At 41.3% G+C, this 23,003-nt stretch overlaps 1 protein-coding gene across 1 annotated transcript; it reads left to right on the top strand.

Annotated features, from left to right (window-relative positions):
• Positions 1-1,077: 1,077 nt before the first annotated feature.
• LOC131327628 (uncharacterized) lies at positions 1,078-22,390 on the top strand (the record flags this gene model as incomplete). The annotated part of the gene is made up of 4 exons (XM_058360775.1): positions 1,078-1,230; positions 1,316-1,393; positions 19,619-19,801; positions 21,974-22,390. Coding segments are annotated over exons 1-4 (831 nt in total), but the record flags the coding sequence as incomplete, so codon positions are not given.
• Positions 22,391-23,003: the final 613 nt, after the last annotated feature.

The raw sequence follows: 23,003 nt of genomic DNA, 5'->3' as shown, positions 1-23,003 counted from the left end.
TGGGCACACGCCCTTGGAAATCGGGTGCGCCCTTTTTGGAAAAAATGCGGCGAAACGCCTCGATTCAGAGTCGCCACTCGGGTTTTTGCTACGTTGTTTGATTTTGAAAAGGCATAAACTGGTTCGTCGTCACCTTGAAATCTGAGGTTCAGGAGCCAAGTTATGAGAGGGGAAGGGTTTTAAGGCACCCCTCTCGCCCAATTCGGAGATCGGTCTCTACTCGGGCATTTCGCAAAATGTTTGATTTTCTCTTTTTAATCAATTTTTAGCCAATTAGGGTGGGGAACAGTTAAAAGGGATTAAAACTATAACATATTGGCAGGATGTGACAAATGGCATGCTTGCTTTATTGAAATAATTAATATAGATTGAAAACAGTCTCCTGTGAGAACTTTAAACAGACTGGAGGACATACATTGTTATGGAGTGATTTGCACAAGAAGAAACTAGTATGCATTGATCAAGTCACAGGAGACTGACTGTTTTGGAGTGATATGCACAAGAAGAAACCAGTATGCACTGATCAAGTCACAACATACTCATCCCACCTGCGCATGCCACTTCATGATTAACGTGTGCTCGTAAGCCTAAGCCCACAACTCTTATTTTCAACTCTCTGGGCTCTGGAAGTGACTAGTGTACACCCAGGGCAAACCAAGCAGTTCTATATACAGATATGTATAGCTCTAAACAAGTTAAATGGGCTCAGAGGCCAACAAAAGAATAAAGCACCCCATAAATAGTGTGAGGATAAAACAGAGGCCGATGCCTAGATGCCATGCAATGGCCAAACATTGGATTGGGTTTGACTAGTGCACGCTGGCAGTAGACTACCGTACGCCAGTTGTAACTTCTTGTCCAGTACTTGGCTTTGCACTTCCTAGGTTCTGAGACATGTTCAGAAAGACTCCAGAGGCATTCTAAAGCAGCAGAAATGAAGATTGAGAAAGTAAAATTAGCAGTTCTAATTACGGAAAGCAGTAAACTGGTTCTTAGCATGCTTCACAGTGATTTATGGAACGAAAGATAGAAAAATAGCTAGACAATGATCCCCACGCCAGTACTGCACATACAGCCATGACTGCGTACGCGTACAATGGACTGGCGTGTGCCAGTTCTAACCGCTACGGCTTTGAAGCCTTGCCAACTTTAGGGCTAGGACTGGTATTGATTATCAGCCTTAACCCTGCCAGCCCTTCCTCAAGGATCAGAATAGAGAATATTACCAAGGTATTATACCTTTGGTTTTGAGCTTGGAAGGAGTTCGAGCTTGAGCTTGTGATTTGATGAGTGGATGGAGAATGTATATGGGTAGATGAGTGTTATAGTGTATGGTGTTGCTTGCTATTATCTTTCTTTTTGGGAAGAAAGAGATGAACAAGGAGGCTTTGAGGTTTGATCTTATAACTTAAGAGTTCAAGTTGGTAACCAAGACTTGTAACCCTTTGCTTGGGCTATGGAGAGGGGTATATATAGGAGGAGTGGAGGGTGTAACCAGCTGGTTTGAGAGCTAGTTGGCTTGGTAAGGAAGTCTTCCCTCATTTAATGAAGATGGAAAGGTGATGGGGGAATGTGAGTGTAACGCCTCGATTTTCCAAGGAATTTCGGAAACATTAACCCTAAAATAAACTGAATTTTATAAACTACTAGGCCCCTATTTGTCGTTATACAAAATGTACATTAAAAAAAATACAAAAAAGAATCTAATAGTTAACTTAAACATCTTCAGAGCAACTCTAGTCTTGATACAGATCTCAAGCATACTCGGTCTCTGCTCTTGGTATTCCTCTTGTGTCAAACAGTTCCACCATTGAACCCTGCACCCTCTGGCAAATTGATCGCCGAAACAACCGATTTACCAGGATACAAACGTATCCATGAGTGATAATTCACCCAGTAGAAATCCTAAAACCCAATACCACAGTATGCAGATCAACAATATAACAATTCATAATACACAGAAGGTATAAAATAATAACACATCGTCTTTTTCTTTACTATCCATCATCTTATATGTAATCTAAAGATTATCTCCACGAGATCCTTTCCTCCCATATCCACTAACTACAACTATCTCATGGGTCCACCTTTTCTCTTGCTTATCCTGTACCAGGGTCCTAGGTGAGCGCACCTAAGTTATCTACCCCAATAATTTATTAAACACGTAAACGTCCACTCAAATACAAATCAACAATGCATCATTAATAGTAATTTCGCAATCAAACACTTGTTAAACGATCATAAATTTTCACAGGGTATAACACTAATCATTCCAGCACAACCGGACTAAATTTTATAATAAATAGGACTAAAAATAAATTAACAATTTAACAGCAGGTCATCATCTTCAATAAACTTTAAATCTAAGTCCTAACTCCATTAAAATGCAGATTAAGGTTTCGGGTTTCCGGAAAACTACCTCAAACGCGATTCTAAATCCGGATAAGTGTTGTACGGTGTTCGTAGATCGCCGTATTGGTTCCAAAATCTCGAGGCGGCGTCCGGCGGCACTCCGACAGGGCCCGCAGCGACGGTGTGCCCACGAAACTCACGGTGTGCACACACCCATGGCCACAACTCTCTCTCTCTCTCTCTCTCTATTCTAGACTCAACAATAGAATTGGGAGTGAAGTAATAAACTGGTGTTCAATTTTTGGATTTATATGGGTATGTATAATGAGAGAGAATAAGGTAGTGAGAAGGTGAAAGGATAAGTGTGGAACTGGTGGAATAAAGAAGGAGAGGAATACTGATAATGATAAAAGGGATATGGGACAAGTGCCACATTTGGTGGGATTTTCTTTAATTCTAATGTATGTGGACACGTGTATGTATGGGGTGAGAATGTATGTGGACACGTGTATGCATAGGATGAGAGACAGAAAGAAGTGGAGAGTAAGTTTGAATAGAGTTCTAGTTAGGGTTTAGATAAGAAAGATAAGAGATAAATATGAATTCCTGATTCCCTGTATATCTAAAGTTTAAATATATATCTTATACAATAGTGCAAATAATATCAATTGTACACATAATAATATATTTTAATTATTCAATTTAATTAATTATTGAATTAGAAATTTAACAATATAAATTTGTATTAAAAAAAATTGGGTCGAAAATCTGGGTCGTTACAGTTAGAGAGAGAGGGAACATCCTCTGTCCGAGATTGCTTCTCAGACGAATGTACAGGCCACTGGGGTGCCACAAAAGTCTTGTGAACGTGGCTGAATAAAGGTGATGGGACTACCTTTGACCGGCGTACGTCAATGTATGACATGTGTACGCGAGTCAAAGTTCGATGACTGACACGTGGCAATTTGACAAGCGTACGCCAGTTGTCCACCAGCGCATGCAGGTAAGGTTTAGGCTGAGGCTTTTTGGTTCGGGCTTTAAAGGGTTCGATAGGGATTTAACCACTCAAAGCTCAAACACACTAACGTTCTCGGGGTGTTCTTGATCTTATTTATCATTGGAGAATCAAATACCATAAGTAAACTAATTTGGAAAGCCCAAAATAGGGTGTCTACACAATCCGATCCGTATTTTGTTTATCGAATTCAAATTATCGGATTACGGATCGACGTTATTGGATTTAGATCGAATTTTACGGATCTCCGATCCATTGATAGGCCTAGATTGTGGGTATACATTAGTGTAAGTATGACCATACATTGTGGTAAGTATAGCCAGTTTGTGTGGTAGGTAAAATTGTTTTTTTGCGAAAAATCATATAATAATCTTATTTTTGTGAGTGGTTTTGACCTAATGGTTGATATTTATCTATTTTTCAATCTAAAAGTTTATATTTTGGGGGCATCCATAGACCAATATCACTGTTGGCAGGGAAGAAAAATTTGTGAACTTAAAGAGTAAGTTCTTTACTCCCTCCTTCCCAAATTCTCGGTCAAGTTTTTATGTGCAATTTTCAATGGCCTATATCTCTTAATGTATATTATTCAAAATGTGCAATATAGATTTTGTTTGATAGATTTTAATTATTTCTAATTAAACAATATTTTCAAAAATATAAAAAATAATATACATTGAGAGATATATGCAATTGAAAATTGCATGTAAAACTGTAGAAGACCGAGAGTTTGGGACGGAGGGAGTGATAGTTTTTTTCCTAGCTGTCATTCCACCACATGATTTAACAATACTCCTTCCGAAACATTATCATTACACTTCAAGCATTTTAACTTTTCACAATTACTCTTTATAGATTTCAACTTTTCACAATTATTCTTTATAGAGCGATCATTATTAAATTTTTTTCCACCAACATTTCAAAAAGAAATCTACCTAAAAGGACAAAATGAAAAAATTTACAAATTTTACCCACTAACTTTGTAAAAAGAAATTTATTAAGGGATAACTCAAAATGAAATATTGGACCATGTAAAAGGGACAAAGGGCAATTTGGAAAAAAATTGCACTCACCCCTCTTTTTTTGAGTGCTCTACTTCGTAAATTCAATTTTTTTTAATGAAAATATAGTCATAACTCATTGAAGTTATTATGTTCCATAATTATCCTTTATGGAAACATTATTATTACACTTTTATCCATTAATTTTTTAAAATAAAATATACTTTAAAGGAAAAAAAAATGGAAAATGAACTAATTTTTACCAACTAATTTTTCAAAATGGACATTTATATATTATTAAGGGATAGCCTAAAATAAAATAGTGAACTCTTAAAAAAGGCACAAAGAGAGTATAACATTTTCTGACTTGTAAACCGTGCACAAACAATGGTATGTGGTAAACATTATTCCATGCCCTAAAACATTGGTATTAATGTAGTCTGTAAGTTAATAGAAATACTCCATGAAGAAATAATTATAAAATAAGGATTCTTCTTTGAGAGAGCGAAAGGGTGAAGAAATGGTTTAGTATTAAATTACTACAAGTACTGCATGTATTTTGTTTTTGTCGACACTCTTTTCTAGTTTATAAATAAATGGGGATCCCAAGAGTGGGAAACTGTGTATACTTACGTAAATTAAAATAAAACAAAATACAAAAAAATCAATTCAACAAAAAAGAACATACTTATTACCTACTAGAGGTCGGGACACACGCGATGCTTGTGCAAGTTGAATTTTAATAAAATTGTGAAAATTCGATCAACCAATAAATAGGAAGGTATTGTGCATATTTTGACAAAATTCAACTTGCACAAGCATTGCATGTGCTGGCCTCTAGTATATTATGTCCTTCCAAAAAAAACAAAGAAATACTCCGTATTTAGAAAGTAAATTATGTAACACCCCGAATTTTGGGAACGTTAAACAGACAATTTTTATTGAAAATCTAAATAGAGTCTAGCTCATTATTATATCATAACCCCCATAAGAGTACTTTCATTACATAAAGGGATGGAAAACTAAGGTTCCTAACTACAGCTTTGTTTACTCCTCCATCGTTGCCAGCTCTTCGGCTCCGAAAGCCTCCAAGGTGTACAGCTCATCCTTGTTATCTGCAAAGTCTGACACATTATACCAGCGTCGCCACCAGTGTAATATGTCAGGGTCACTAAAGGTAACACCATGAGCTACGAGAGCTCAGCAGAATAATTTCATACCCGCTAACATATAAATTACAAACAACGAGCCATACAAATAGTATACAAACTCATGATTTTCAAATAGTACATGCATATTTAATAAGCAATTTACAATGACACATCCACATTCCCTATTCTAATGTTGGTGTCTGTGACATCTGTGTTTCTCCTACGTGACTTATCGTAGACCGTGTCTCGTTTTCATTTACAAAATCAACATTTCGAAAAGCACTTTTTAAATGCGTTACCAATGAAGCTATCACGTCCAGCTCCATTGGTAACACATACAATGGGCTACCAAGTCCGGCCACATTACGGTTTTCAAATCCATACACACAATGAGCTACCACGTCCGGCCACATTGCGGTTTTTATAATTCACACAATGGGCTGCTAAGTCCGGCCACATTACGGTTTTCTTGGCTCCTCTCCGCGAATAACCAAATTACACCTCCAATGAGACTATCACGTCCGGTTCCATTGGCAACACACACCACATAATGGGCTACCACGTCCGACCATATTACAGTTTCAAAACATTATCCACATCCTAGGTGTCATGTTTCTACTTTCGATTTCTGTGTCTCGTTTGTATGCATAGACTCCGCGGCAGGACTTTTCACGTAAATACACATAAATTATTCATTATAATCTTGAAACTAAACTAGCAAGATCATCCAACTCTATATTACTTATCATGCTCATATTATCCCTAAGTTACCGCAATCATGCTCAAACATCTAACACACAACTTAAAGCATAGTATCACATGGACAGACACCTTTGGAGTGGAAACCACTTATGCTTTATCACACATCAAAACAAGAAATTCTAGTAAACATGTATACATGCTCATAACCATCTAAATATCTAAATATGAATACTTTCAATCAAACCGTTATTTCTTACGTTTCAAAGTCTGTTCTTTCTTTCTTTTTGGGAAGTTCAAAGTTTGTTCTTTCTTTCTTTTTGGGAAGTTCAAAACAACATATGTTTTTCTAGTAATTCAAATCGAGATATCGACATGGTAATATTTCCTTTCGAGATTTTCGTAAAGTAAGTTACTAGCTAGCTTTTATGTTCTTTCATGCATTTCAAACATACAAACAATATACACATTTCTACTTATACTTAGAGATAGTGAGTAAGGATAATCTACTGGTTGTTTTTCTTTCATGCATTTCAAACATACAAACAATATACACATTTCTACTTATACTTAGAGATAGTGAGTAAGGGTATTTTACTGGTTATTTTTCTTTCATGTATTTCAAACATACAAACAATATACACATTTCTACTAATACTAATTAGAGATAGTGAGTAAGGATATTCTACCGTTCTTCTTGGCGGTAGTACGGCTACGAAAAAAGTACGTTGGCTATCGAACGGAGCGATTTCCTACGGTATGCTTACGGTAGTTTCGGAAGAAAAAGATAAGACTTTCTTTTTCTCTCGAAACTAATTCTTGACTAAACTACTAAACTTTTTGGATCGAGAGGGTCATCAAGTGGTGGTTTGGTGGTGGCCTTGGAAGAGTTTCTTGAAGAACTCAAGAAGAAACTCAAGAACACTAAGAACAAAGAAAGAACAAATACAAGAATTCTAGAGAGAGAAGTTGAAAAGTGTGAAGGTGTGAGTTGAATGGCAAGAGGGGAGGGGGGGAGGGGGGGGGGGGGGGGGGGGGGGGGGGGGGGGTGCTATTTATAGCAAAAATCTTGGCACTCTCTCCCTCTCTCTGGCCGGCCTCCCTCCCTCCCTCTCTTTCTGTCTCTCTTTCTCTCTCTCTTTCTCTCTCTTTCTCTCATGGATTTGCTCCATTGTGTTGTCAAATCTTGTCTTCCAAGCATGCCAAAACCTTGTCAATCCATCATAGGTGTAAGGCTAAGTAATCATGGAGATTTTCTAAGGCTTAAAGACAATCCTAGGTGATTATACTCTAGATTGCAAGTCTTACAAGTCTAAGATATGAATGATTAGGCTAAAAGAAGTAGTCTTCCCATATTTAGTCAATCCTAGGCTAGGTTGTAAGTCCAATTTCTAGGATGATAAAGGGCTAGATTTCATGTTTAAAGTAGTCTAAAAATGGGTTGTAAAGTAGTACCTAGGTTGAGTGTGAGGTTGGCTAAAAGAGGTAGCTTATTGGGGTGTACCAACACATGAACACACCTCACACACACACACTCTCTCTCTTGGCCTCTCTCTATCTCTCCTCTTGACTTTCTCTCTCTCTCTCTCTCTGTACCATGTGTGTGTATATATATATCTATATACATATGTGTATTTAGGTACTAAGTAGCCCTAATGAGTCTAGGAAGAGGTAATGATTAAAGGTAAGGCTTTCAAGTGATATCCCATTGATCAATGGTTAAGACTTTCCTAGAAAGTCTATGTATGTGTACATAGGCATGAATATGGTAGGCTTATGTACACACACACACACACACACACATATATACACACACCTAGAGAAAATCTAGGAAAGTGATCTTTGGAGGGTAATTAGGTTCAAGGCTATTATTCTTAGGCTTGCATGCATGGCAAGTCAAAGTATACTACATTTGGAAGCGTATTGATTACTATCCTAGGTCTAAAAGGTTCAAGTAGGGTTAGAAAGGTTCATAAGGTTCATCTATGGTTAGGAGAATGTAACTAAGTGAAATGGTAATTGGGTTTCTCTAATTAATCGGTTGGAAGCTAATTCTACTTGCCAAGTAGGATTTCTAGCAAAGAAATATAACTTTAAGATTTTATTTTACTCACTAGAAAAATATACAAGTGCTTCTATAAGCATACTTGTCTTTAGAAAAAGGACTAGATTGTCCGGTGTAAAAAAATATAATTTTATAAGTCTCAAATTTAATTATGATGGATTATTAAAGTTAAAAGGAAATTTTATTAAGCAATCTAGGGTTTAAATAAGGATTTTCAAATATTTAACGAGATTTTTATTTACTAAAAATCGGGGTACCAAAAGATATGGATTTGGATGAAACAAGTGTCCCTTATTAATTATTTACACTATCTGATTTAAACCAATTTAATTAATTCCTAAAAACTTCCAATGATATTGCCATAAATGCAAACTTGTTATAGTTTTAATCCCCTTTAACTATTCCCCCGCCCTAACTGGCTAAAAAATGATCAATGAGAGAACAATGCAAATGTTTTAAATCATTATGTCAGGTTGGAGTGCTGTGGTGATGATCTAAGGAATAAGCTGGATTATAACTCAATGATGCAAATTTGTGCTTCAATTGTAAGTTTATGTTAGTACCCCGTACGAACAAACAACATTGAGATGAAAGCCCCTGACTAGGAAACAGATCGAAAATCTCAAACGATGTTGCAAAGATGGACAAAAGACGCAAAGGGATGATGTTACAAATTAAGTGTGTTTGGTACCCACAAACGGAACCCAACTCATACAAACCCATATGAAAATAACATGCATATAGTAAATTAGCATGATAAACATGTGCAAGTCGGCCTATTTTATCTTGCCTCACCTCTTCACCAATTTTCACGATAACTATGTAAACCTCTATCCACTTGGTCTCTTTTTCTTTTTAAATTTGTAACAAACAACCTAATAATCAAAATTTGCACTCTAGAGTATCAAATATTCTGCCTAATCCAGTACTTATTTTTTTGGGCAAATTTTCGTAGTCATCTCTGTAGTTTTACGGTTTTCTCATTTTTGTCCCTCTCGTTTCAAAGTGCTCTAATTTCGTCCTTTTATTTTGTTTTACGTTCCAAATTGGTAAAATCGTTAACACCGTTAACGAAACTAACGGAAAAAAAAAAGTGTTCCAATTTTCAATCCGTTTGAACCGGTGCAAATATCTTATTTTTCTGATCATTTTATCTTAAATGGTCATAATGGATTTTTGGCTCTAAGGCCTTTCAATGAGTACCCTAAGAGAGCCCTGAAACTAAATAAGGAGTCTTCGGGTGCTCGTTGAAAGGCCTTAGAGCCAAAAATTCATTACGACCATTTAGGATAAAATGATCAAAAAAAATAAGATCTTCGCACCGGTTCAAATAGATTGAAAATTGGAACACTTTTTTTTTCCGTTAGTTTCGTTAACGGTGTTAACGATTTTACCAATTTGGAACGTAAAACAAACTACTGGGACGAAATTAGAGCACTTTGAAACTAGAGGGACGAAAGTGAAACAACCGTAAAACTACAGGGATGAGTACGAAAATTTGCCCTATTTTTTTTTTAAAGTGAGAAGGTGGAAAAAAAGGGGAGAAGGAGACACCAAAGTGGTACTCTTTGATTATATATTAGAATAGATAAATCAGAAGCAGTAAAAAATAAAAAAAACACCTTGGTTAGAATTTTTTCTTTTGTTTTGTCAATTTTAATTTGTTAATTAAATCCTTCTGTGGCAAATGAAGCAAAAATAGTTATTCAAAGAGATTGTCTATGTACGTAACAGCAAGAATGATGAGTATTTTATTTTTGAGAAAAAAACCGAAATGGTCCATGTAGTTTAGTGTTTGTGTCAATTTGGTCCCTGCAGTTTAAATTGGCTCAATTTACACTCTGTAATTTCCATTTTGTTCCAACTTAATCCAATTACTAACTACCATTAGCCTCCGTTAACCCTAGACAGAAATGGGTCCCTTTTCTAGTGAATTACTGAACCCTTTCTTCTCTAACTTCGCAGACCTAAAACTTTTTCCTAAAAAGCAAAACGGAGTCACTTTTTTCTAAAAACCGGGTTCTCTGGCCCGTGTTCTTTTTTTCTAAAATACTTGAATTATTTTTCCGATATTCAAGAGGTGACCAGACATACCAAAACTCTATACTCAGTGGAGACTCTAAGTTTTTTTCTAAACCCCTTTTGTGGGCCGAACTATGGTCGGACCTGATTCTCCTTTACCCGGAGATATGTAGGCAGCTTGATGAAAGCTCGGTCCCTTTTTAAAATAAAACCCACTTTATTTTCTAAAATTCAAACATTTTTCAAAAATATCCGAACCTTTTTTTATAGAACACAAAACTCCTTATTTTTCCGTTCTTTTCAAGAAACACGTTGCAGTCTATAGGAATCGGATCACTTATTCAGGCCCTAATCCCTCTCACTCATTCCCCCCGAAGGCGAACGAGACACATTTCAATCGAAGGTAAAATCCTGGGCGTGACAAATGGAGAATGGAAGTCGTGAAAAAAAATGGAGAAGGAAACAATGAGATTCTGTATTTTGGTTCAGAGGTATATTACGGTAAGAGGAGAATGACAGATTACCGTTTTAAGCTTAGAAAAGGGGCCCATTCGTGTCTAGGGTTAACGGAGTCTCACGGCAGTTAGTAATTGGACCAAGTTGGAACAAAATGAAAATTACAGAGTGTAAATCGAGCCAATTTAAACTGCAGGGACTAAGTTGACACAAACACTAAACTACAAGGACCATTTCGATTTTTTTTCCTTTATTTTTTTAACGAAAAAGGACAAAATTTACTAATCGGATGGGAAGGCATTAATGTAACATAATAAAAGGCAATAACAATTGCAAACAAAGACTAAAAGTGCAATTCAGTGAACATTTAATGACTACTACTCTTACCGAGGGAAAAAACGAACACTAGGTATTGTTTTCGTGAATCAGTGATGAAGGAGTTTTAGAGAAAGGCGTGTAGTTTGTGAAGTAGGGGGATATGTGGTGGGTGGTAACTGTTTTTGGAAGTTTTTTTTTTAATTTGTGTTAAAATGTCTAATACATCCTCATAGTTAACTGTTTTGTATTGTGTTGTTTTTTTAGAGGACATTTTTGGAAAAAAAATACATGACAGAAGAGAGACACCAAAGGGGTGCTCTCCCTTTATAATTAGAATTAGAATATATAGATGAAAACGCACACGTATGCGTGGATGAAAAACATACTTCAATTTCGGCTGAAACATGCAGTTTAGATACAGACAGAGTGTACTGATAGTGATAGGTCTTTTCTTTTTTCTTTTTTTTTTTTGACAAAATTAATAAGATTATCTATTCTAATATATAAAGGAGGAGTACCAGTTTAGTGTCTCCCCTGTCATGTATTTCTCTTTTCCAAAATACCCTCTTAAAAGAAAAAACATACAAAATAAAACAGTTAATTTTGGGGATATATTTGACATTTCAACACACACAAAAAAACTTCCGCATTCAACTATTGTGGGTAAAAACTATAGGGGCAAAATAGTAAGAGTGTCAAAAAACTCTACACATTCACGCCTTCTGTTGTCAAAGAACTCCACGTGTAGTAACTGCCTACAATTTTCACCATAATAACTCCTTCAATCTACACAACCATGGCGACGACCCAATTTACATGAGAAAGAGAGAGAGAGCTAGAGATACCAGTTTTGTGAAGAAGAAGTCTGTCAAATGTCAACAATTTTCAGGTTTGTACCTTCATCTTCTTAATTTCCACAGTTATTCTACTCATTTTTCCCAGTAAACTTCTGACTTTTAGTTTTCTATTCACACACGGAAATAATTTTGGATCCTTGAGGAATATATTGCACGCGCGCGCCCCCCCCCCCCCCCCCCCCCCAATTCAGTAAATTTTGACTTTGGTTTTTTATTTTCCTTCGTTAATTTTTTTGGCATCATGTAACTTGAAGATTTCATGGGCCATTTTCATTCTAAAACTTACGTGCTTTCAGAGTTTTGTTGCCGTTTGATAATTGGCCGGACGGATACATGCGCTCATATGCCTAGCGTTACATCCATTCGATCCATGAGATAACATAAAAGAGAGAGAGAGAGAGAGAGAGAGAGAGTAATATGTCTACCATTACACCCATTCGATATCGACGGGATAATTGGGAAAAAATTTAGTTCATACTCTTTTATATTCACACACACACACACATATAGCTTATATATATATATATATTCTAATATATAAAGGGGAGTACCTTTTGGTGATGACTCTTTTTTGAGGCTGACTCACATTTTGCCTTTTCCAAGAGTTGGTGTTGAACTTAAAAAATTAAACACCCTACCCAATTCTCTCTATCTCCCTCCAATTCAATAATGAGTTTTTCCTATATCTCTCTCTGATACTCTTCTCTTTCTCTCAATGACATGGCTAAAGTAATAGTCACTTATTTGAAGCCCGTTTGGATGCTTAAGTGTTATTCCGAAAAAATTCTTCCTTCGTTAAAAGAGGTATGCTTCTTACCTACATTTTGATTTTCCTTTCTCTATTTATTTTGTAGTAATTTGTTTCAACTCTAACCTAAGTGTAACCTCGGCTGTTTGTCTTACAAGACCTAAATTGATGAAATATGCCCACTCCCTATTGTTTATACTAGAGGACGGGGCACACGCAATGCATGTGTAAGTCGGATTTTGTTAAAATTTGTGAAAATTAGATCAAACAATAAACAAGAAGAAATTTTGTCAAAATCTGACTTGCACACGCATCACGTGTGCCCTGGCCTCTAGAAACGCAGGCATATGCAATGCATTTATAAGTCGGATTTTGACAAATTTTGTACAAATGCTTTCCACTTATATTGTTTGATCGAATTTTGACAAATTTTGTCAATATCCGACTTGCATATGCATCGCGTGTGCTCCGGCATCTAGTATTAATAATTTCCCATCGGCACTTACATAACAGAGTTCATTAGAAAAAAATTGGACAAAGCCAAACTAATCATCTAATTATTGTAAAACGAGAAAGCACAAGGCAATTGATGTCTTTCACCCCAACCCAGACGTAGCCTGATGCAAATAACGGGGTCTAGATCTAATGAGCCAACAATTTCACAATCAAGACAACAGTGTCGGTGAGTAGAACTGAGTCACCAAACTCCATTTCGTATTGCTCTGTCTCATCTGATTTCTACTTTTGCATTATTTAATTTCCTCTTTAACATTACCACCATCCTTAGTGTTCCAATCAACACCATCCCTGGATCAAATGATCAATTTTTTGTTCCCAAACTTCAGCACATACACATCTGATCCTCTTTCTATGACAAATTGTGCTATCCTAATAGCAAAGAATGTTGTTGTTGTTGAGATCAATGAAGCAATGATGCTGAAGTTTCCGGGAGAAGAGCACACATGTTTAGGTTTTGATGAGACAAGTGAGATTTCTAAACTCCATCCCACCTCCAGGAATGCCACTGTAGACACCCCAATTTGACTTCCCGATCATTTTACTTTCTCCTTCGGTTTCTTGATTCCCCGATGATGAATCAGGTCGAAAACAGTCTCGAGAACTTGGAATGGCTTGAGTTTGGCATGTGAGGAACCCATCCTTAGCCCTAAAACCCTTGAATCAGAACCTGGACCTTGGGTTTGATAGTCGCGCGACATACTGGGATCCTCGCGATGGTCCACTTGCCAGGTGGTGGTCAAAGTCAAAGCTTTGACCATTGACCCTTGCGGGGTTGGCTGGACCCTCGCGCGATGCTCTTACTTCATCGCGCGATGGTCAACACCTGTCACTTTCACCCAGATTGCGTGGTGGTCAGGGGGCTACAGGCCTATGTGACCCTGTTTTCGTCGGCTGAACAGCGTTCTGGGGGGCTCCCTTTGCACCACCTCACCCCCCATTCTCCCATCACCTTTGCCACCCCACTTCTCCACCAAGCAATTGTAACCAGCATTGTTGGCTGGTTACAAGGCCTTGGCTAGCCACCAACTAACCCTTTCTTCTATAAATACCCCCCCCATGCTTCATTGCAAAGGGTTACAAAATTCTCTCAAAGAAAGAAGAAGCAAAAGCTCAAGCACAAACATCACACACCACACTCTCTCCTACATAGTCACCTCCCAAGCCTCACCACCTCATTTAAGCCATCTCCAAGGAACTCAAGCAAAGGTATAATATCTTTCTGCTCACTGTTCGAACCCCTGAGGGGGGCTGGCTGGGTCAAGGCTGGTAATCGATACTAGTTCTGGCCCTAAAGCTAGCAGGGTTTCAAGAGCCGTTACCTGGAACACCCTCGCGCGATGGTCCCATACACTCGCGCGACACTTCTGTCTGCGTGAGATTGGACCACGTGGGGAAGGGATCCTGGTCTTTAAGTTCATTGTTGTGTTCATTAGTCTTTTAAAAGTCTTTTAAGGAGCTTTAGCTCCCTGCTTTGCAAGTTTGCATGTTAAAAATCATTGTTTAAGCCTAGTTCATAACTCCTCTTGATTTGGAATGCTCTCGGGATGCTCTTGAATATGTCTCAGAGCCCTGAGTATGCAAAGCAATTCCTGGAAATCCAGTCTGAACAATCGCGCGCCTGTATGACTCTGTCGCGCGATGGTTCTAGGTTTTCCAGGGATTGCCCTTGCATGAGCAGCTTGGCCTTGGCCTCCGTTTAGATACCCCCACTGTTTAGGGGTCGTGTTTTCACAATATTTCTATCTGCTTGCTGTAATATTGTTTACTTTCAAGTACTTATAAACTGCTTGGTTTGCACCTGGGTGAGCACTGGTCCTTCCAGAGCCCAGAAGGGGGTAAAATCCAAAACATTGGTGGAACGTCAACACTCGCGCGAGTGTATGGTAGTGTCGCGCGATGGTTGGCTTGCATGTAGATGGATTCACGCATGCAAGCTGGCTGTTTGTTCGTGCCAAAATCATACACAGCGCTGCTTTGATGTGTGATCGATGTTTTGAACTTTATTCCATTTATTATGTGTCATCTCACTAATCCATGCCATATCTTATCACATCTTGCAAATATGTTACAGTTTTAAATCCCCGATTAACTGTTCCCCTGCCCTAATTGGCTAAAAATTGATTAATCAAACAGAATCGCAAACAAACATCTTTCGCAAATGCCTAAGTAGAGACCGATCTCCGAATTGGGCGAGAGGGGTGCCATAAAACCCTTCCCCTCTCGTAACCTGGCTCCTGAACCCAGATATGGTTATGACGGACTGGTTCCTTAACTTTTTCAAATCAATCAGCGCGGCAAGTGCTTCGAAATACGGTTCCTCGGGTGTCGGACCTTCAAACCCGAGTGGCGACTCTGTATTTTTGCGAGCGCTTGCTTCCCTGCTCGTGCTCCCTCGACCCGAGCCCCTCGCGTCCCGGAATCCGAAAATTCCGAAGGGCACGCATGCCCACAGTGGCGACTCTGCTCGGGATCGAACCAATATTGGTCTATGTTTAGATTTTAATACACTTGAAGAACGATCGCGCAAAAGTTTGTCAAAACGGTGAGCTTCGCGCTGCCGAAGGTTTGAATGGTGATTTAACGGGACCTCGTGTCCGGCCAATCCAATCTGGGACTTTTCCGATCGTTCTCTCGTGTAGTTTCTTCTAAACATTGTCTAAATAAAGAGAGCCTAATTTGAAAAGGGCATTTGCGAATTTGCAATTCTGTTTCAATAATCAAACCTTTTAGCATTCTCATTTGCATCGATGTGGGATAAGCCTCGTTGGATCGTTTTGGCAATCCGGCACGGTTTACCGGAGCTCGGGGACCCCGAATGACCAACAACCTTCGACGATGATGAGTCATTCTACCGTTTGACTGTTGCTCTGCGATTACGCGGGCAGTGGGAGGTATATCTTGGCTCTAGTCCGAGGAACCCGTTACAAGCCAAAACCAGCCTTTTTCACGTACAAACCACTAGAACTCTCCAAACTAGGACAGGTACCTGCAGGGTAAGATCTACATGCATCTAACCCCCATATACTGTCTATGTGTTACTGCTTTCCTTATCGCATGCACTGTACATGCATACCGTTTTACGTAGGGGCATGTTTAGGGCGGTTTCTAGGTTGTCTCTCTTTCGAGTCTGTCTTATGTTTATTAGGACGCTGCTAGGCCCGATGAAGAGTCACGCATCTTTGCGGTGCGTGTTATCAGATTTTCAAAAGTCCTAGGATCGGCAAGACTTTGGGAAATCAAAACTTTCTAAGTCCTTGTCTATATCCCAATTGAAGTTTCAAACAGAAAACAAGGAACGACGGAAAGGATGCCGTGATGCTCATATCACCTTGGTTATCGTGCGCAGCACGTACACTGCGCAGGCTATGGCACCGTGTCGCCTACGCCGCCCCGGTTAAGGTATCACGTCATCCACCCCGAGTTATTTCGAGTTCAAGGTTGAAACTTCAAGAACGGAAAAGTCAAAGGCTTAGACTATTTTTGACATCTCCTAGTATTATTCGATTCAAACGAGGATACACTCTCGAAAAGAAATCCGAGGATTTTGGCAGCATCCGAACATCATGAGACAGACTCGTCTGTAGTCTTAGAGTCTAAGGGCGACACTGACGACGATGGCTGCATTATCACTTTAAAGTCTTTTGTTTAGAGTAAGGTTGCTGCAGGGCCCTTATTGAACCTTTTCTTACAGCAAAGCAAAGCAGGGTTCTGAACCATTGCGCCACCAAGGAAAATATCGAGCCAGAAAGCCAAACCCACTTGGGAACGTCTGCATCAGAATTCCGTTCAAAGGCTAGTCAGGTTGCGAGATCAGTCAGTCACAATGGAAGACTCTTCGCGCTCCCTGTTGGCCGCTTTACGATCAGGATCACCGTCAATTCTCCAGGAAATTGAATCTCCGTCATCACCAACCTCCCCGTCCTGATCAAGTTCATCTGGAACCTCCATTATGGCAGATCATCCGCAACCACTGAGTCTCGAAACCACACTCATGAACATCCAGAACAGCATCGCCACCATGTAGCAAAGGGGTGCTCAGACTGATGCGAATCTCACTAGGCTCAATGACCTTATCAACACTCGTCTTCCGCCAGCTGCAGAAGTGGGAGGCGAGGTCGATGAGGACGACCATGCGGAACCAATCTTTGTTGAAGACCCTAACCATGCAGGGCGAATCATAATTCAGCCCAACCCGAGAGAGGCTCACCCGGAGACAGCAAATCTGAATCTCGCTGTGGCAAGGCCCGTTCTGGATCCTAACATGACTGCTCTCATGGCAAAGATCGTCAAGCTGGAGGAATCTGTGTCCAAATCCGAGAAGATCAGCGCTGGGGGAATTGACCTAGATCGCCTCTGCTTGTATCCCAATGCTAAGCTCCTCGACAAGTTCAAGATGCCTGACCTCACCAAGTTTGATGGGAGTGGTGACCCGAAGACTCATCTCTATGGCTATCATGCCGCCATGAAACTCTTGGCTGTTGAACCCGAGGCTATGTCCCAGCTGTTCCCTCAGACTCTCTCAGGACCCGCTTTTCACTGGTTTTTGTCGCTTGACATCGCTAAAAGGAGGACGTGGGAGGACATCGGTGCTGCGTTTATTTCGCAGTATAGTTACAATTCCCAGCTCAAGATGGCAACCTGAGAGCTTGAGTCCACGAAAATGGAAGCTAAGGAATCCTTTGCGGATTTTGTCAAAAGATGGAGGACGAAGGCTGCTCAGATGACCGATCGCCCGAGTGAGAGAGATCAGCTCCGAATCATCTCTCGCAATCTTCAGCCTGATTATGCTAGGCATTTGGTTCTTGTCCAAGCCTCCTCGAACTTTGATACTTTCTTCGAATTTGGTATGGCTATCGAGGATGCGCTACAAAGTGGGATTCTGTCCAGAGGGGAGTCCTCTAACCCTTCGAAACCAAAGCCTCGGGTCTACTCAGGAAACACCAATGCGTTGTTTGGCAGTGGGACATCTTCCAACACGGCAACCAGCGACAATAACGCCTCCTCTTCCAATGCAACCAATCGCATCGCTGAGATTAACCAGGTGCAAACCCCTCAAAATAACCGGCCCCGCAGTCAGCCCCGCAGTTTCTCCGCGTTTGAAGCTCCACTGTCGTCTGTTATGGAAAAGTTGATCCAGTCAGGGCATCTGAAACCCCTTGACCCAACTCCTCTGCCTAAGAACCCTTCACCTAACTTCAAAGCCAATCTTTATTGTGCCTACCACCAAGGGGCTGGACATCTTACGAACTCCTGTTTTCGTCTCCGACATGCGATTCAGGATCTTATAGATGAAGGGACTCTCCACGCTCCACCTCCACCAACCCAAAAACCAAACATCCTTTCCAACTCCCTACCAAAGCACAATGCTGCTCCCCGTATCAACCAAATATCCATCAGCTCCACTTATATCAACCCTAGCTCCACTATATTCAACCCCACTGACCATATAACCTCAACAGACCAACCCAAGCCGGTCGTGCCCATGCCTTCTGAGCCCGAAGCCGAGATCTTCTATATCCATCTTGAAGAAGGACAATCGTCCAATCCCGATGTGCCCCTCGCATGCCTACAGAATGGAATGTTTGTGTTCAACGCCTCCATCAGCAACCTGTTTCACCAGTCCATCCCTTCCGTGCAGCTCAACTCTGCTTCTTCCTTGGACAGCCCGTATTTTGATGTGATGGATCCAAACTCCTCTTTGAATTTGATAAGCCGTTTTAGGCCTGCTGTCCCTCTTCTACCGGAACGGCAGGTTGATATGCAAGTGGTGGGGTGGGCTATTGCCGATAATGATGACTATGCAGCCCCCATAATCAATGAGTGGACGGAGCTAGAATTAGACGGCTTCCCCCAGAACCCCGAATACGTCACATTTAACCATGCTTGGTATGACGCCTGGATGGCTAATTATGAAGCAGACATGCTTGACCCTTTGGATGGATTCTCTTTGGGCATGCTATTTCAACAGCCTGAACCCGTTCTGCCTGAGGAGGAGTACTATTGGGATCCCGAGCCCGCGTGGCAGTTTCCATTGGAGTTTGACCTCAATCCTCTTCAAGGATACGCTCTACCCAATCATGAGATTCAATTCATAGAAGAGGAACTCGTTCAGGGGGAAACTCGCGTCTTGGGGGAATGCTTTCTCCCTTCTACTCTTGACAGGCTGGTTGGCTCTGTAACTAACACTGAGTACGACCCTACATTCTACATCATTAGCGAGGAACTCTCACGCCCCGCACCGCCTTATCCGACCCAGGAATATCGTAGCATTATGGTTACAGACCTTGTTCCGCCGGCTGACCTCTGGGACGTTGATGATGTGGTTAATATCCAAGTTGGGTCCGAGGTCTGGACTGTCAACCGCTCTCTTGCCGATGGGGGACTCTGGGACGTCCCATTTATTGCTAACACGGAGCCTGTTGAGGAGGCTGTAATTGTTAAGGATCCAGATTTCTGGGAGTCGTTGCTGTTCAACGATTTGGCTCAAGACCTCGATCTAGGCATGGAAGCACTTATAGCCCCATCGCCTTCTGACAAAGGAAAACGCAAATTGGGGGAAGTCCCTGTTGATCTTTGGAATGACAGTCAAGACCTTCAGGTGATACCCTCTCTAGAGAACGTTCTCAACGTTACGAGGAGTGGACGAATTTTTCAGCCTTCCTATCTGCAGGCCGGGAGCTCATCCAACTCTTCTAACAAAAGGAACGAACCTTCTGCATTCTCAAGGTCTGCACCGTTTGAGGTACCTCCTAGCTCCCCGAATGATGACATGATTCAGAGGCAGTTGGAGCGAATCCCTGCCGCTATATCACTCTGGGGACTAATCTGTTCCTCCCGCGAGCATCGTCAGAAGTTCTGCCACACTCTCTCTCGCCTTGAGATTCAACCGGATGTCACGCCTGAAGCAATGATATCTATAATTCTCCCGCTTACTTCTAAACACACCGTGGTCTTCACTGACAAGGATCTACCGATTGAAGGGGTTGATCACAATCGCCCCTTGCACATCACTGTTAAGTGTAAGGGACTCTGGATTCCAACTGTTCTGATCGACAACGGATCGGCAATCAATGTTTGCCCGTTGAGAGTGGCTTACTGTTTGGGGCTAGCCAAGAAGGACTTTGCACCTTCCAATCTGGCTGTTAAGGCATACGACAACACTCGTCGCGTGGTCGAGGACACGCTTGTGCTTAAGCTTGACGCTGAAGGTTTTGAGATGGACGTCGAGTTTCATGTGGTTGATATCCCGGCCACCTTTAATCTCCTGCTAGGAAGGCCATGGCTTCACCGATCTGACATCATGGCTGTACCGTCTACTCTTCACCAAAAGGTTATGTTGGGACTCCCTACTGGAACTTTGACTATCTGCGGGGACTCGGGCATTCGCCCGCTTAAGGAAGATGGCACGCCTGTTTTGGGGATTGCGCACGGCGATGAAGATGTTGATCTCGGGGGTTTCTCTTTCGACACTTCTGGGTCAGTTTTGGCTATCAACGTGGATGGGGACTTCATCATAAGCTCTGTTGCTTTAGACATCATGAGGAGGATGTCCTATCTACCTGGTCTTGGCCTTGGGATTCATCAACAAGGGATCCTGGAGTTCCCTGCCTTTCCTTCCTGCGAGGGCCGCTTTGGTCTGGGGTACTCCTCCTCTACCAAGGATGCCAAAAGAAGGAAATGCACGGAAAAACCTCGATCTCTTTATGGTGACCCTGACAGCTACTTTGTGCGCGAAGTGGGGAATGACGTCTACACCGGGCAGCCTGAGCCTTTTATCGATTCAGTCACTGGGGAATTGCTGCCAGGGTTCGAGGTTTTTGCTGATGACACTTGGTCCTCTAGTGATGAAGAGCCAGCAAGGGCGGAGTTCAAAAGGAAGCTTAGCCAGCCCAATCTGAAGACTGATTGGCTAATGTCTTTTGATCAAGGGAGCTTGGATCAGCTGTTTTATGAGTTCTCCCAAGTGGGTTTGGCCAAGGAAGCTGAAGAGGCCGAGGTGTTCATGCTTGGTTCCGACGACCTCATGGATCCCATCTCCTTCATCACAGAAGCAAAGGGTAGCCTTAAAAATTGCATTTTCAAACCACGCCTTACTTGCATTGATGATGTATCGGAGTCTGACACTGAGTCTGTTGAGTCGTTTGAGTCTAAGTCTAGCTCTGAGTCGGAGTTTGTGCCTCTTGGCCCTCCATGTCATGGCTTTTACTTCGAGTTTGATTCCCTTGTACTTGGCGACCCTACAGGGTCTTATGAAATGAAGGAATCCTCTTCTGACTACTTGAATGATCTTTATATAAACTATGTCGACCCCGACGATGAAGGGATAGATTTTGATGGGGACATTCCCAAGGAAATCCGTGCCCTCATCGAAAGGGAAGATGAAAGGCATGCTCAGCCGTTAAAAGAAGAAATAGTCTTAATAAACTTGAAAGATGAGAATGATCCCCGAATGGTTCAGGTGGGCTCCACTTTATCCCCAGAGGAACATCATGATTTCAAAGAGCTGCTCTCAGAATTCAGTGACATATTTGCGTGGTCTCATCAAGACATGCCCGGCATCGACCCAGAAATAGTGGAGCATCGAATCCCCTTACTACCAAATGCAAAACCTGTGAAGCAGAAGTTGAGGCGAATGAGGCCAGATTGGGTGCAGAGGATCAAGGAAGAGGTTACTAAGCAGATCGACGCCGGTTTTCTCATGGTTTCTCAATACCCCACATGGGTTGCCAACATTGTTCCAGTTCCTAAAAAGAATGGGCAAATTCGAGTGTGCGTGGATTTCAGGGATTTGAACAAGGCAAGCCCCAAGGACGATTTTCCCCTGCCACATATCGATGTACTGGTTGACAATACGGCGGGCCATGCCCTGCTTTCATTCATGGATGGTTTCTCCGGATATAACCAGATTCTTATGGCACCAGAAGACCGTGAGAAAACGACTTTCATCACCGAATGGGGGACTTATTGTTACTTGGTCATGCCGTTTGGTTTGAAAAATGCTGGTCCTACCTACCAGAGAGCCGCTACGACCATTCTGCATGACATGATGCACAAAGAAGTTGAGGTCTACGTGGACGACATGATTGCTAAGTCAAAAACTCGGGAAGGACATGTTCCTGTATTGAGGAAGTTTTTTGAGAGGCTCCGAAAGTTCCGCATGCGTCTCAATCCACAGAAATGCACCTTTGGGGTCACGGCAGGCAAGATGCTCGGTTTCATGATCACTTCGTGTGGAATTGAGGTCGATCCATCAAAGATCAAAGCGGTGCTTGAAATGAAACCACCGGAGACTGAAAAGGGAGTGCGAAGCTTTTTGGGGAAGGTTCAGTTCATCAGCAGATTCATCGCCAAGTTAACCTTAACTTGTGAGTCGATGTTTCGTCTACTCAAGAAGGACACCCCGTTCGTATGGTCGGACAGATGTCAGGCGGCTTTCATGTCCATTCAGAGTTATCTGCAAAACCCGCCTGTCTTGATGCCACCGGTGCCTGGAAAGCCCTTGATTCTATACTTATCTGTGGGTTCTACATCCATGGGATGCTTGCTAGCTCAAGAAGGTGACCAAGGAGTGGAGAAGGCCGTTTACTACTTAAGTAAGAAAATGGTTGGGTCCGAAGAACGCTACACCGCCTTGGAGAAAACGTGTTGGGCTTTGGTTTGGGCCTCTAAGAAGTTGAGACACTACATGCTGGCTTACCCAGTGAAGTTGATTTCTCGAATGGATCCACTCAAGTATCTGTTTGAGAAACCGGCTCTCACTGGTAAGTTACCACGCTGGTTGCTCCTTCTGGCAGAATTCG

Source organism: Rhododendron vialii, chromosome 5a (genome assembly GCF_030253575.1).
Source record: "Rhododendron vialii isolate Sample 1 chromosome 5a, ASM3025357v1".
Taxonomy (NCBI): Eukaryota; Viridiplantae; Streptophyta; class Magnoliopsida; order Ericales; family Ericaceae; genus Rhododendron; species Rhododendron vialii.
The sequence above is the reverse complement of the archived record's forward strand: the minus strand, read 5'-3'. Positions and strand labels throughout refer to the sequence as shown.